Here is a 16,135-nt window from a genome sequence, read left to right as displayed (position 1 = left end):
GGATCTTACAAAGATTCTACTAATATGAACAAGAAGAAAATTTCAAGACGCCATGCTAATGGGCATGCTACCAGTCAAGTAGATGAGTGTTATGTTGGATGACCTTATCTCAAAGACCAGGAATACGGTATATCATTTTCCCAAGGTGGTAAACTGAGAAGTGATACTATGATAGGGAACTGGGTAATACACTGACTGTCTTCCACATTGCAGCCTTCAACTCTCTAGGAAGTTCACCATATTAAAGGAATCTCCTCAAAGTTGGATCCATTTTCTTGGTGTGGATGGAAGTTGGCACCATTCTCCATTATGGGTTTTCCCATTGGACACCATCACCATTTTCAAGTTCATTTTCTGAGTCACTTTAATATGGTCCACCCTGGCAATGTACTATTTCAATTACTTGAATGAAAAGAGAACTAATGGACCCTGCATTATGCAAATTCCCCAACCAACACCACTGACCTTCTCCGCCACCCACAAGACTCCTTGAGGAAGTCCAGCTCAAGAGAAGAAGCGACATACTTCCTTTTTTGTTAGCTCTGAGAAGCTGACAGCCTGGATGCAAAGCAAGAACTTTTCATCTTGTGGGTAAGTAAGAAGTGGTTTAGTGTTTTTCCATAGAAAATAGAAACTGTTTCACTTGTGATCTTGGGTCTAGAAAAATGTTCTGGCTCTGGAAAAACTTTCAAGGAGCCCTTGTTACAGGTTCTCTTGCTTTATTTCTTGAAAGTTACTGTAGGGGCATCTGTCTCACCTTCATTGCCCACTTCTTCTTGGGCAAGGACTGTGTGTATTGTGTGGTGGTGTGGAACATGCTGAAACGCTCTAGCGTACTCAAAAGAGACGGTGAATTGTGCATGAAAGGCTTAAGGTGAGTTAAAATAAGAAACTTTGAAGAAACAGAGTCTGAAGCAAATGTGATGTATGACCAATTTGTCATTGAAAATGAAGAAATGAAACAAGATGTAAAAGGATGACTTCGTTTACTGAGGTCACAGAGTGAATTAGCGAATGGACAAACTTTTTCACATGCCGCACACCTCACTTCCAAAATAAGCACGTCAGCACAGTTCAACGCCAGGCTCACCGTGAAAGAACTGAGTATTTTATTCATGGTCAAAGTATCCACAGGTCGGTGTTTTTTCAAGCAGCTGCTTATGACCCACTTGTGGGGGGATGGGTCATGGAACCAACTTGGTAGGTAACAACCAGCATTTTAAAAGAAATGAAAAGGACTATAATCATAAAATGTCAGATGCTGCATGTAGTGCATATTGATTTGTGAAACTCGGCTCCCCCCCCCCACCCACCTTTAGCTCTTGGATGTAAAATGTATTTCTTACAGTGGGTCCTGGCCAAAAATTGCTCCAAATCAGCCTTGCTAGACACATGAAATCACCAGACACGGAAAGACAAATATTGTGTGATCTTGCTTATATGTGGAAGTTAACAGTAGTCAAACACATAGGAGCAGAGAGTAGAATGGTGCTCGCCAGGAGCTGGGGAGAGAGGAAAAATGGGAGGTGGTGGTCACAGATGTTAAAAAACAAAATTCAACTGAGCAAATTTAAAGATCAAATTGGCTTTATTCGATGATTCATAAACCGGGAAGGATCCCGTCAAGCAAATAGAAAGGCGCTCCACAGAGCTAGAGAAAAAGAAAGGTCTTAAAAGGCAGAGAGGGGTGAGACAGGGAAGTCATAAATGAAAAAAAAAACAGGGATGATTTTGAGCAAGGTCACCTTCTTTTGGAGGATAAAGGGTGTTTATGAGGAGGATTATCTCACTAGTGTTGACCAGGAAACCCCAGACTGACCAGTTCAGATTACATTCCTGGGGAAGGTTGAGATTGCAATTAGATGAGGTATTAAGTCTCAATTTGGTGATGCGGACTTAGCACAAGTGACTCCATTTTGGGTCTATAGTCTCCTTTTTAACCATTTTCCTGTTTTGATCAGACTCTCAGCTTAACTGAGAGATATGATCAAAATTTAAGGCATTCGTGCCACTCTCAGCTGCTGCTCGCAGCTTTTGGGGAGCTTTGTTTTTTTAAATTTTTCTTTTCAGGAAGATTGGCCCTGAGCTAACATCTGCTGCCAATCCTCCTCTTTTTGCTGAGGAAGACTGGCCCTGAGCTCACATCCGTGCCCATCTTCCTCTACTTTATATGTGGGATGCCTACCACACCATGGCTTGCCAAGTGGTGCCATGTCTGCATCCAGCATCCGAACCAGCGAACCCCGGGCTGCTGCAGCAGAATGTGTGCACTTAACCGCTGTGCCACTGGGCCGGCCCCTCTATTTACTTCTAACCAGGGAAGTAAAGTTCTTCCAAAGGAAGTGACTCCTGAATCCAGAATGCCTCCTCGTAATTCCCATTTGAATCTGTGGCTCAGGACTGGAAAGGTGGTGACTGTGGAGGCCACTAAAATTTTAAGGGTCTGTAGACCACGCAGATGGTTTTAGTCTGGGTATTCTCGCCTGAGTCTCTTTCTTTGCATAGAGCCCGGGTGCAAAGTTCCCTAAGTTTAAGGTTGTTAACCAGAGACGGGGAAACAGACCAGGAGGTCTCTAGCATCGTGACCAGATAAGAGTTTTTTGATGGCCAATGAAGCAGTCTGAAAGGTTACTCCCCTTAGCAATGGCCTGGGAGATACAGATGATGGTGTTGTCTTTCCAGGCCAATGCCGGAGTAAATAAAGAAAAAGAAGAAGAAAGGGTTTCATGTTTGGTTAAAGTATGAAGTTCTGGTCTGGCATCTTGGGAGGGAGCAACTCTACCCTGATGCCGGCTACTTCTCTTCCTCGTCAGTTTTGTTAAGAGGTCTTCAGTGTTTGCACAGGACTAGATGTCAGGTGGAGACTTTTGCATCTGCGAGAAGTGTACCCAAGGCTCAGGTCCCTGGAGTTTGACTGCCATCTGGGTAGGGAGGGAGGAGTCGACATAGTCCCTTCCAAGGAGATTCAAGAGCAGTCTTTTTGCTGAAGGGTAGGAGAAAATTGGAAATGTTACGTTGGAGAGTCACAGCCAGATATTTTAGAAAACTAGAAGAATTCAGGATCCAATCCAGCTTATAGGTATATAATGAAACCTCGAAGAGAATTAAAGCATTAGAATCCTCTATAGACAGATGTGCAAACATAATTTTTCTCTCTATGATTACCCCTGTTTTTTTTTCTATCAAAGATAATCACAGTAAAACGAATTGCTTTGCATTAAACTTGGCCTGATTATTTTCATAAGTGCAGCAAGAATAGTGATTTACCATATAAGCTCTTCTTAAGATTGCTTTGCTGGAACTTTGTAAGCAAGGTATCAGGCCAATTTTTCCAAGGGGTTTTATGGGCTCCATAAAGTCAGCCTGAGTTTCTTAAATCTGTCTGGTCATATCCAAATCTATGTACGTCTCTCTGACATACGGCATTCTAGTCAAAGCCTTGGTAATATAACCAATATTTTCAATTTCCTTCTGTTACAGGGAGAACAGTTTCTTATTGAACTTATGCAAATAACTATCTATATTGCCATAGAATACTCAAGAATTTCTGGATTGTGGAAGGATCAAATAAGGATAAAAAGTAAATGTTTCATCTTTATTTACAAGGGTGCACTCTACCAAATTGCTTGTATTCACAGGTAGCTTAAGAGAAAAAGTCTCCTTAAATCTGGAAAAACAAAATATCAAGGAACTAGTAATGTTTCAAAGAAAAAGTCATAAAAGTTATAGCCATCCTCCTCAGTTTAGTCAGTCCCATGTTGTTAATTGTTGTTCTGTTTTAATCCAGTTTTCCACTAGTTCCGGAAATTCTTACCCAGTTCAGTTTTATGATTTTAAAGTTATTAAAAATCTGAACTTGTCAAAAGTCCTTCCACGAATCTCCTTGAAGATGAAATACTTTTGTGGGGACACTTTTGCAAAGCATCAGAGTAAAACAATAACTGTCTGAGGAAAGACATAAAGATGCTCATTGTTAAAGACCTGGTGAGAGTTCACGCTAACGAAATTGACAAGAAAATTTGGTCGTTTCTGTAACGTGAACGTACAACACAAGGACTCGATATGTAACATTAACATGTAACATTAAGATGACTGGAATTATGACTGATAACATTATACCAGGACATACCAGAGTTTAGGAATTTCATATAATTTCTGGAATGCTTCTAACACATATCTACACAAACACACCATAAAGAAGGGCCTAGTATTACTTATTTGACAATGCTTCCCATATGATTTAACGTATCAAATAACCCTAATTAATTCAACACCGCCCTTTTTATAGGGAGAGAAAGCAAGTCTTTGGAGATGTTCCAGGGACCCTCTGGCAAATCCCAAAGTTAGTCTGAGGTAAAAAAGACTTCATTTAGAATTTGATTTTTGGGAAGTTTGTCCAAAAAATCAAAAAGGTTTTTAAACGCTTGGTCAAATAGGATTGTAGGACACTGTGCAATAATACCTAGTTATCCATTTAACCATAGTGACAACTAAAGCCTTCACAGGCAAGTATAGAGTCTACATAGATGTGAAAAAACCTTAACAATTTTAACAGAGAAGATTCAGCAGTAATCAAAGGCCTGATAAAGACAACCCAGGAAATTAGTTTGGCAGGACACAAATTATTTGTTTTTTAGGCAGATTACTTAAAAAAATAAAGAAAAAGCTTTCATATCTCTTGTCAGGAGCAGACCAAAAATCTAAGAAAACTTTTTCTTTTTATCAGATGAGAGGAAACTATGTTCCAGTTTTACATAAGTACATTACTGATTGTAAAGCTTAATTTTATAACCCTTACAATAAATTCATTTGACTTTAGCCAACTTTACACAAGGAAAGATTCTCTCTCTTTCTGTCTTCCCAACTTTCTATTTAATTTGTTCTTTATTCTCCTCCTCCTCCTGAACAACCAGCCTCACTTTAGGACAAAGTGAGGCTTTCTTTTCCCTTAAAAAATGCATCTCCATTCATAACTTCTTCTATCAAAAACACATATCCTACTTCCCCAACATATAGTAGTGTTTCTGTTATTACTTCTAGTCATTTAAATCACATATATTAGAATTTGTAACCTTAAAAACCATACTTTTTAGTGAAAACAAAGAAATAAACAAGTATGAACTGTCTTTGACAGCATTCTGCGGCTTGGTAAATTTACAAATACTTTTTATAATTTGGGGGAATATGTGCTTTCTCATAGTAAATATCTCAGTGTGGCACAAAATATGCTACAAATAGACCCAAATATCTTTAATTCCTTTGTAAAAAAAAAAAAAAGCAAAACATGGATAAACTTATGTGCAGTAATTAATATTTCAGTATTTTATCTTATTTAGAAATGATCTGAATATTCAATGAATTTAACTTAACTCATCATTTAACTTAATTTAGCAAAACTTTAAAGTTTCGTATTTCCAAAAAGATTTGGGGAAACTATTTAAAAAGTTCACATAGAAATTTTTTATCCAGGGGCCAGCTCCGTGGCTGAGTGGTTAAGTTCACGTGCTCTGCGGCGGCCCAGGGTTCAGATCCCAGGCATGGACATGGCACCGCTCATCAGGCCACGCTGAAGTGGCATCCCACATCCCACAACTAGAAGGACCTGAAACTAAGATATACAACTGTGTACGGGGGGGAGTTGGGGAGATAAAGCAGGAAAAAAAAAAAAAGATTGGCAACAGTTGTTAGCCCAGGTGCCAATCTTTAATAGAAAAAAAAAACTTTCTATCCAACTTACATCTGTTTAATTTATCTGTTCCAAACAATGATATTTAGACAACCCACAAAAACTTCATGAGACATTAGGCAAAGTCAGACATCATCCCAAGCTATTTTCTTGCTGAAAAATTTTGTAAGAGAATGATACGAACTCATTTGACCTTTGGTAAGCTTAGGTAAAATAAAAGTATTATATTTAATGCTGATAACTCTAAAGACACGTCAATTTTAATTAAACCAACAAACAAATTAGCTTTAACAGCAAATACTTTCCCAGATCACATGACCTTGAAATTCATTTGAGTTAGTTTTTATTATATTTCTGAGAATTTAATTTCTATAAGTGCTTAATTTTCTTTAAGCCAATTAAATAGAGCTCTTTTACAGATTAATTTTAACAATACTACCCAGAGGTAGAAAAATACCACATATTTGTGGTGCATGTATATGAACAACATAAACGTAGACAGATGTAAACAGAGATCTTACAGTTTTGTTTCAGAGTGACTGCCATGAATCAGGGCCATCTCAAAAGCACAGGGAGAGACTGCGAGTTACAAGCCTTTCAAGAGAAACAGGATAGATTTGGGGTTTGATAAAAAGGAATGGGTGAACTTGGAACTGCTTCTAGAGCTGCGTTTCTTTGTACTTCTACAAAGATTTGTAAGATATCACAGCTGCTCTCAATTCCTCAAAGCATTGTGTTGCAACTTAAATGACATCATATGTTGATCTACCCATAAAGGATTTTACAAGGGTTTTGGAGGGTTTTTCTTTCCTTCTGGGAATATAGTTTTATTTTAACTTAAGGAAGAAGGCTTTAAAAAAGCTTCTATCAGGCTCTGCAATTTGGCCAATTTCTGACCACAGAGCTACTTTGTGGCTACTTTTTGGCTGAGACAAACAGTAAATATTTCTGGCCGTATTGAGGAACCTTTTGGACTCAAGAGGCATCATCACAGAGGGTGCAAAAGGTGTTTTATTTTCCTCTTCCCACTGGGTGCTACAGATACCTGGGAGAGCTGATCCCAGGAAGAATTCTCACCCTCAGCTAGCTTCTGCGAGTTTTCCAGGATCCCATTTGTAGCTCTGATATTTCCCAGAATTTGGCAAGGAATTTTGTTAATTTTAAATTTAAGTTTTCCTTGACTGTTTAAGAGCATAACATAGCAGTTTAACAGAAAATCCCTCAGAGTCCCATCATATGGGAGGGGACCATATGGGGGCCCTCCTTCGAGGGTAGATATAGGGGTGTCTGTAAAGTCACTTGGTGGAGTTTTGTTTACAAAAGTCTTTTGTTACAAAACTTTTGTTTGTAAAGGCAATTTGGACAGAGGATTGCTAGAATAAGCAGTCAACTAAAGGAAGTTAGAAGGAAGCTGTAGGAGTTATGTTAGTTTTGCTGTTTTTTTCTTTTTTTTTTCTTTTTGGTACCACTTACATCTTTAATTTTTTAATTAGCCTTTTGCAACAAGTCTTTCAATGAAGCTATTTTGGAATTTTGAAGTCTTTTGGAAGCCCCTGCCTGCCGATTAAAACAGGAGTCACGATCTGTTTGTTTAAGTTGGAAGCCCTCGCTTTTAAAAGCACTTCTTAAATGATTGCACCTAATTGGAATTTCCTCATAATGGCCATTGCAATTCTAGGTTGTAATTCCCTAGAGGGTTGACAGCATTTGGTGGGACTCTAATCCAAAATGCAGTTTAATCTACATTTTCTGTCCAGCCATATTTAGCTGCAAATGGGTGTGTTAACCGAAATGAGCAGCTTTACAAGGCAAAAATGAAATTTTAAAGAAAAAGAGGCTTTATTTAAAAAAAAAAAACAGTTTGCAAACCAGGGAGGCCCCCCATTGGTCTTTGGGTGGCTAGTTTCTAAAGGCAAAAAGTGCAGGGTTCGCACCATATGATTTCACATATATGTGGAATATAAACAATCTTATGGTCAAAGAGAATAAATTAGTGGTTACCGGGGGGTGGGGTGGGTGGAGGGTGGGCACAAGGGGTGAAGGGGCATACTTATATGGTGTGTGACAAACAATAATGTACAACTGAAATCTCACTATTTTATAAGCTATTATGACCACAATAAAGAAAATTAATGAGAAAAACTGCAGGGTTTGCAAGGCTAGGGCTGAGTCCAGCTCTGATTGGTTGCCCTTCTCAGCTACGGTGTATCTCGTGTCCAGGGCTTCTAAATGTCCGAACTGCAGGGGAAGACTACTGCATCATTCTCCAGCCATCTGGGGAAAGTCAAGATTAAAAATGTAATTTTTATTGCTGCCCACAATTCAGCCTTGAGGCAGTCATGGTAACCATCATGTCGACTCTGACCTCATTCTTTTTCTTTTATCTGGTGCAACCCACACTTCCCTTTGACCATATGTTGGGGCCCCCAACCTGATGGTTAGCAAGCCAAACTCTCAGGACACAGTAAGATTTTACCATTTTTGTAGATATTTGTAGCTTCTGGGACCATAGTTCTTAGACGTAAAATAAGCAGGTGTATTGGAAGGCGGTGTGCTCAACTCTGGAATTTAAGGATCCCGTCCTTATTATTTCTTAATTTTAGCTAAGACTTTGAGTCTCTTGGAGTCATAGTAATACCTAAGAGGGATGTGTCACTGGGTTGAGGATTGCGTGATGTTTTACAGTTTACCTAATTGCATGCAAATTTACCCCACAGACCCTTCATCTGGCTTTGAAGATGACCAACATCTAGCCAATCTTGTTTCATCTTTACTCTCACTTTCTGCCCCAAGTCACCCCCTCCCCAATAATCTTGACATAAATTTGACTCATCACACTATTTCACCTGCAAAAATTTTAGTATGTATTTCCAAAATGTCAGGACTCTTTTAAACACAGCCATTTTCTCATAACTATAGCTTCCTGTGGAACAGCTGTCTGAGTTGACGTGGGAGGACACTAGCAGTGAACGATCATATCTATGAAAAACTAACAATCATTTTTTCAATGGCATCACATCTCTAGCCTTATAACCTTTAACAAATTATTTGTTTGATTTGAGATCCAGTAAAACACTGCGATTGGGTGATATGTTTCTAAGCCTCTTAATCTAGGTCCTCTATGTGTTTTTCACCCCTTAAATTTTTTTTTTTTTTGGATGAAGAAACTGGGTAGCTTGTCCTTTAGAGTTTTCCACATTCTGGATTTTGCTGATCACAATAGAACAGGATTTTCGATTCCAGTGGGATATTCCACTGGATGCATTTTTGTTTCCTGTTTCCTGGGTGGTAAGCTTGCTTCCTATAAGCAGTTCTGCTTGATCATCCTTGCAAGATCCTTTCCTTAAGATAATTTCCCAGAAGTGGAATTGTTGGATTAAAAAATCGGCAGAAATGAAAGTTTTTTTTTTTTTTTTGAGGAAGATTAGCCCTGAGCTAACCTCTGCCACCAATCCTCCTCTTTTTGCTGAGGAAGACTGGCCCTGATCTAACATCTGTGCCCATCTTCCTCTATTTTATATGTGGGACACCTGCCACAGCACAGCTCGATAAGCGATGTGTAGGTCTGCACCCAGGATCTGCCCCGGCAAACCCCGGGCCGCCAAAGTGGAACGTGTGAACCTAACCGCTGTGCTACCACGCTGGCCCTAGAAATGAAAGGGTTTTGATAAACATCAGACATCTGGCTTCTAAACTCTGTGGCCAATACAAATTGATTTTCATGGGGCTTATTCATTCCAGGAACCTTTGCCACATCTTGCTTGAGAGCGTTTCTCAGATTGTATTTCCTGGAATCTCAGTCCTATGGGAAGCAAGTGCCTGCCGCTGCTCTCAGGTGAGTGGAACAAAGAATTCCCATATCTTCTCCTCTTGATCCCAGCATCCTAGCTGTGATCGCTCTTCCAAATTTAACACTTTCTTCAGAAATTACTGTGTGTGCCCGTCCTATTAGAAACCCTCATAATTAGTTTCTTGGTTGCTCTCCCCCAAAGCAGAACTGAGGCAAAGACTTGGAAGTAAGTAGTTTATTTGGGAGGGGATCCCAAGAAAAAGGGAGGGAGGGGGGGATTCAGAGAGGGAAGGGAGAAGTGAATGAAGGGTGCATTAATGAGGGATTACCGCTGTGGGTAACTGGCACTCAATCCCGCTGAGGACCCTCCAAGAGACAGTACCTAATGTGCCTTAGATGGACAATGAATCTGGGCTACTTATTCCTCCAGTCCTCATCCCTCACTACTTGACAGCCACTCCTGGTATAACCCCCAAACATTTCTGGTCTGCCCCCCATGGGCTGCAGAAAAATGTCCCCTTACAGAGGGATGCAGTAAGTTATCTGCATGCACAGGATCCCCCTTGAGGTAGGCTAAGGGACACTTCAAGCATCTGCTACACTGAGCAACCATCAAGAGGATTCATGCTTGGAATATTGCAGCTCATTATGTTACAATGCTCTGGATCTATCTATCCTTCTGCTCTGGGCTTTAGGGTCTTCAAGGTAGTTTAAAAAATACCCTAGAAGGAGTCATATCCTGTTTAAGACTGGGTTTGTAAGGAGATCTTATAAGCAAGCATGTGATATTCAATACCCTGTGTCAGGGCTGGACAAACTTTTTCCTGGAAAGGACCAGATAATTACTATTCTCAGCTCTGTGAGCCATTTTGTCTCTGCCTTAACTTCCCAACTCTACATTGCAGTGCAAAAGCAGCCACAGACCTTCCACGAACCAATGGACATCCCATGTTCCAATAAAACTCAATTTGCAGACACAGAAATTTGAAGTTCATATCATTTACACGTGCTGTGAAATATCCTTTTTCTTTTGACTTTTTTAATCACTTGAAAATGTAAAAACCATTCTTATCTTGTGGGTCAGTCAAGAACAGGCTGTGGTTCTGGCTTTGACAATTTGTTGACGCTTGCGTATTTTTTGACTTGCAAAACTGGCCACGTTATGTGCTTCAGGGTAATAGTATGGATCCTTAAATACAATGTTTTTGTCAGCATCCATGAAGCAGAACATCATAAATATTGTAGAGGAGGTAGGAAGAGCAGATATTGGCCTTATCATGTCTAGGGGACTTGTTCCGTAATAATCCAAACGGGCCATGGGCAGATTACTACTCCTCTCCCTTCCATATGATACAAATCCAAATTACCTAGATTATACCCATTCAACTTAAACTATTTGGAGGCTGATGTTAGCTGTGAAAGCAGATGCCTCAGATTTTAGCAAAGGGTTCCAACACAACCTGCTTGCCATGAAAGGGATGAGGGAAAATCCATTTTTCAAGTGTCTAGGCTATCCCAGCCTATCTTACCTTGAGGCAGAGATCTGAGGAAATATGTGGAAAGATTTTCTGCGTTTCTGAGTTCATCTCCAACTTTAATTAAAGCCTCTGTCTAATAATGTGGCAGACTTTTTTTTTTTTCAATCATCCTTAAAATATCTTTATCCATTCCAAATTTGCCACAGTACTTGGGCTCCCAGGATTCTTGTGGCTGTGCTATTCAGATCTCCTCTTACTCCAGATAGAGCATTAGTTCTTAAGGGGTTAGACCTGTGTTGTCCAGCACCACAGACACAAATCACCCGTGGCTACTGAGCACTAGAAATGAGACCAGTCCGAATGGAGATCTGCCACAGGTGCAAAATGCATACTGGATTTCAGAGACTTCATGCACACAGAAAAGAATGTAAAATACTTTTGTTACTGAACCAGATTTGTTTTTCTTGCTGCACAATTATGCCAATCAGCGAGATGATGAGTTTGCAGCAGAGAAAGGGTTTAATTCACAAGGCAGCCAAGCGAGGAGAGAGAACCAGTCTCAAATCTGCCTCCCCAAAAATGGGGATTAGGGGTATTTATGGGATAAAAGAGCACGGTGGTCTGAAGTGTGGGAATAGATGATTGGAGATAAGGAAAAGTGAGGTAGTTGATGATCTGTGCAAGTGGAGTCAAGCTTCACGGCTCTTCATAGGACGCACGTTCACAAAATGGTGGTGTTGCCATGATCTGAGGGTGAGGTTTTCAGCTCCTCAGTGTCAAAGGGTCACCTCAGTCATCTTTGCAGGCCCAGTTGATGAGTTGGGGGTCTTAACCAGCCTGAATTGGACAAGGATTCAACTCTCCTGAAAAACTTAAGCACCCATTATCATGGTGACCCAAGTATCAGAGATATTATCTATAGAGTAGGTTTTAGTAATGCATTATCTAAGCACTTTTGCAAACGGAGTAAAGTTTTAACTATACTTTTAACAACTGAGTGTAGTTAAAGCAAGCTGGCACCTGGTTTTGTTACTACCCAAGGGAGCAGTCATCTGCTCACTGAAAGACCTGCCAGGAGTCAAGAGGCAAGGCAGTAGGAGAGAAAGAATTTTATTACAGCTTGTGAGCAAGAGGAAAGATGGCTAACTAATGTCCGAAAGAACCATCTTACGGAGCAAAGGCCAGTTACGTAGGGGCCTGGTCTCCAGGTGGGAGACACAGATGGTCTTAGTTCCTGATAATCCTTTGTTTTACTGAAGATGCATCAGAGACTGGAGCAGTGCCCTATGCCCAGATCTTTCGGTTGTCATTGATGATGGCTATCAGCATAGACTCCATGCCTGGGGTTCAGAATATTTCTAAGGAACGCAAAAGAACAAAGTTATCAACTATCACAGCTGAGAGGGGCCATAAAATCTACAGAGCGTGTATATCATCTGGAGGGTGCATAGCCAGCTGAGTTAGTTAATCAGAGGTCATTCAAAGGCACAACATGTTTTCTTTTCTACAATATGTCTTCCCTCATGTCAACCTTGTGTTAAGCTGGTATCAGTTTCACTTTATGAATAACTTGTTTTATATTGATTGCATGTTGAAATGATAACATCTTTGCAATATTGGGCTAAGCAAATCATATTGAGGAAGTTAACTTTACCTGTTTCTCTTTGCCTTTAAAAAATGTGGCTAGTAGAAAGATTTAAAAGGACCTATGCAGCTCACATTATATTTCTATTGGACAGTGTGGGGTTAGAGATCTGGACGAGTGGAAACAGACTGTTGAAATAGAAGGGAGGCTGCAAACTTGGCCTTTTGGTGTTAGACTTGGAGAAAAAGCTTTATGAGATTCTTGATTTTCAGGAATTGGGACATACAGCTTATGATATTGTGATTTATAATAAGAAATACATATTTGGCCTTCGTCCTTGTTTCTGGCACAGAGCTCCTAAAAACCTTGGCATCTCCTGAGATGAGAGCCATAAAGTTGTCTTTTGTTATCTTAATGAAGTGACTTTTGGAAAGCCCCGAGGCCACCTAAGGATGGCAGCTGGTTGCCAGTAGAGCCAACCCTGTGATTAGAGGGTTGGAACTTTCGGTCTCATCCCCTTACCTCCAGGGAGGGGAGAGGGGGCTGGAGTTCAATCACCAATGGCCAATGATTTAATCAATCATATCTCTGTAATAAAGCCTCGGTAAAAACCCAAAAGGACAGGGTTCTGAGAGCTTCTGTGTTGGTGAACATGTGGACATTTAAGCAGAGTGGTGCTCCTGGAGAGGACATGGGAGCTCCTTACGTTTTCCCCATATCTTGCTCTACACATCTCTTCCATCTGGCTGTTCCTGAGTTATATCCTTTTTATAATAAGCTGATGATCTAGTAAGTAAACTGTTTCTCTGAGTTCTGTGAGTGGCTCTAGCAAATTAATCAAGCCCGAGGAGGGGGTCATTGGAACCTCCAATCTACACCTGGTGAGTCAGAAACCCAGGTGACAACCTGGACTTGCGATTGGGATTGGAAATGGGAGTGGGGCAAGTCTTGTGGGACTGAGCCCTTAACCTGTGTAATCTGATACTATCTCTAGGTAGATAGTGTCAAAATTGAGCTGAATTGGAGGGCATCCAGCTGGTGTCCGAGAATTGCTTGTTGGTGTGGGAACCCATTCATACACACATTAGAATTGGGTGCAGAACCTCTTACAGCTGCAATAGGATGTACTTCTCATGCCCCAGTGGTATAGGATGCCTTCCTGTGACCCTCATGTTTATAGCCTGCCTGGAAGAATCTACAGTGAAGCCAGCACACGTGTGATTGGGTCGTGGGAGACAGAGCCCCTAACTCACCCAGGCTTCAGCCAAGCAGAGCCCCAGGGCATCCTCCATCCGAACTGCCTTTTTATCTTTCTGTTTCAGCTCTCGGTGTCCTGCTGGCTCTGTCAGGAGCAGATGCAAAGAATTCTGGAGGTGAGTCTGCTCATTGCTGAAAACCTGGGTAAGGAAATTGGGATCAGGAAGCTACCTCCAGTGGAGGGAAGGAGCCCTTTTCAAGGGAGAGAACGCTAAATCTCTGCTGCCTTGTTTCTACACCTTGAAGCTCTCAGGGACCGTTCCTCCTTTTCTACCATGATCCCATTTACTTAGCTCTTGCAAGGCACCAGGCTCAGTGCTAAACAAATTGCACGTACCATCTCATTCAATCCTCATGACATTCTTGCAAAGAAGGTCCTGACATTATTCCCACTTGACCAATCTCCCTCTAGAGAAGCAGTTGGCTAGAGGTCACATGACTGGTGGATGGTGGACTCCGCCCTTTCTTTTCCAAGAGCTTCTGTCCCAAGTCATGCTGGAGATAGTTTTGCCGCTACCCCACGTCTTGGGTTGGGTTCTCCCAGATGCAGCCCCTGAGGTAAGGACTTGAGAGCAAGTCATTTGCCTGGGAGGTGATTCCAGGGAGCACAACTGGGAGTGGGACATCAGATGGGGAGGTGAGGGGCCAATATAGGGTCCCTTATCAAGCAAGTTACATGTGAGTAACTGGAGTTTGATCCCCTGGAGACTGTTGGATATCATAAGACGCATGCACCTCAGAGTTCTTCCCCCCAATGGGTAAGCTATTTTTCTGTTATTTATTTATTTTTTAATTGTGGTAAAATATATATATATATCATAAAATTTACCATTTTAACCATTTTCAAGTGTTGCAGTCAGTGGCATGAAGTACATTCACACTGTTGTGCAACCATCATCACTGTCCATCCACAGAGCACTTTTCCTCTTGCAAAACTGAAACCATGAGGGCCAGCCCAGTGGTGAAGTGGTTAAGTTCACTTCAGCTGTCCAGGGTTTGCCGGTTCAGATCCTGAGCATGGACCTACACACCGCTCATCAAGCAATGCTGTGGCAGCATCCCACATTCAAAATAGAGGAAGATTGGCAACAGACATTAGCTCAGGGCCAATCTTCCTCACCAAAAGACCACAAAAAAAGAACCCTGAACTGTGTACCCATTAAATAATAGTTCCTTATTCCCTCTCCCACCAACCTCTGAAACCTGCCATTCTACTTTCTGCCTCTGAATTTGACTACTCTAAGTGCCTCATGTAAGTGGAATCACTTAGTAGTTGTCCTTTTGTGACGGGCATATTTATTTATCATAATGTCCTTAAGGTTCATCCATGTTGTAGCATGTGTCAGAATTTCCTTCTTTTTTCAAAGCTAAATAATATTCCATTGTATGGATGGACCACATTTTGTTTATCCATTCATCCACCAATGGGCACTTGGGTTGCTTCTACTTTTCGGCTATTGTGAATAGTGCTGCTATGAACATGGCTGTACAGCTATCTCTTCAAGATCCTCTTTCCAATTTTTTGGGATATATACCAGGAGTGGAATTGCTGGATCATATGTTAATTATAATTTAAAATTTTTTTAGGAATTGCTATACTCTTTTCCAAAACAGGTGCACCATTTTACATTCCTAGCAGCAGTGGACTAGGGTTACAATTTCTCAACATCCTACCAATGCTTGTTACTCTCTGTCTAATTTTTGTAATAAAGCATCTGGGTTTTTTAATACACTGTCTCTCGACAGTCAGTGACGAGGAGGGTGCTCCTGGGGGCGAGAAGACATTGCTAACCTGCCAAGTGGTAAACAAAGAGGCCTCTGGTGGACAGAGAAATCCCTTAGTAAAGAAACTCAGGTGCTGACAGTTGGAAGTTTTACTGTCAGGCAAAAGTGGTTTTAGAGACAGAGGTGGGATATGGGTGAAGCGCTGTGAGCATCTGTGTTCAGCAGTGAGATGAGTGCCAAGGGATGTCAACAGAGCTGTTCCCAAGAAGACATTCTTCCAGCCACAACATCTGATGTATCATAGATGCTCAATGAATATTTCTTGAATGAATGGATAAACAAGTGAATGAGTGGATCCTGTGCTCCCTGTAGCTTTCTGTCCTCCATGCCCTGAAAATGCCAGCTGCTACAATAGCACCCACTGTGCTTGTAAAGATGGATTTCATTCCACGGCTGGGAGGAGATACGTCACCGAGTCCTCTGAGAAATGTGAAGGTAAGGAAGCAATCCACACTCAACTTGGGGTTTGGAAGGGGTCAGGGGCATCTTTGTAAGCCCTAAACACTGTGTTACATGGGGGTGCTAGTGCTGCAAAGATGCAGTGATATTACAAG

The 16,135-nt window shown here is 41.1% G+C and overlaps 1 protein-coding gene across 2 annotated transcripts in view; it reads left to right on the top strand.

The window, feature by feature from the left end:
- Positions 1–478: 478 nt before the first annotated feature.
- Positions 479–16,135, top strand: part of LOC103540055 (putative adhesion G protein-coupled receptor E4P) — a 30,375-nt gene continuing 14,718 nt past the window's right edge. For both annotated transcript variants that reach the window (XM_070622841.1, XM_070622840.1), the window contains exons 1-4: positions 479–591; positions 9,428–9,521; positions 13,862–13,912; positions 15,894–16,016. In XM_070622841.1, the coding sequence (XP_070478942.1) occupies positions 9,491–9,521; positions 13,862–13,912; positions 15,894–16,016 (205 nt within the window). In that variant the 5' untranslated portion in view covers positions 479–591; positions 9,428–9,490. The remainder of the gene's footprint in view (positions 592–9,427; positions 9,522–13,861; positions 13,913–15,893; positions 16,017–16,135) is intronic.

Source organism: Equus przewalskii, chromosome 6 (genome assembly GCF_037783145.1).
Source record: "Equus przewalskii isolate Varuska chromosome 6, EquPr2, whole genome shotgun sequence".
In the NCBI taxonomy this organism is placed as follows: domain Eukaryota; kingdom Metazoa; phylum Chordata; class Mammalia; order Perissodactyla; family Equidae; genus Equus; species Equus przewalskii.
The sequence above is the reverse complement of the archived record's forward strand: the minus strand, read 5'-3'. Positions and strand labels throughout refer to the sequence as shown.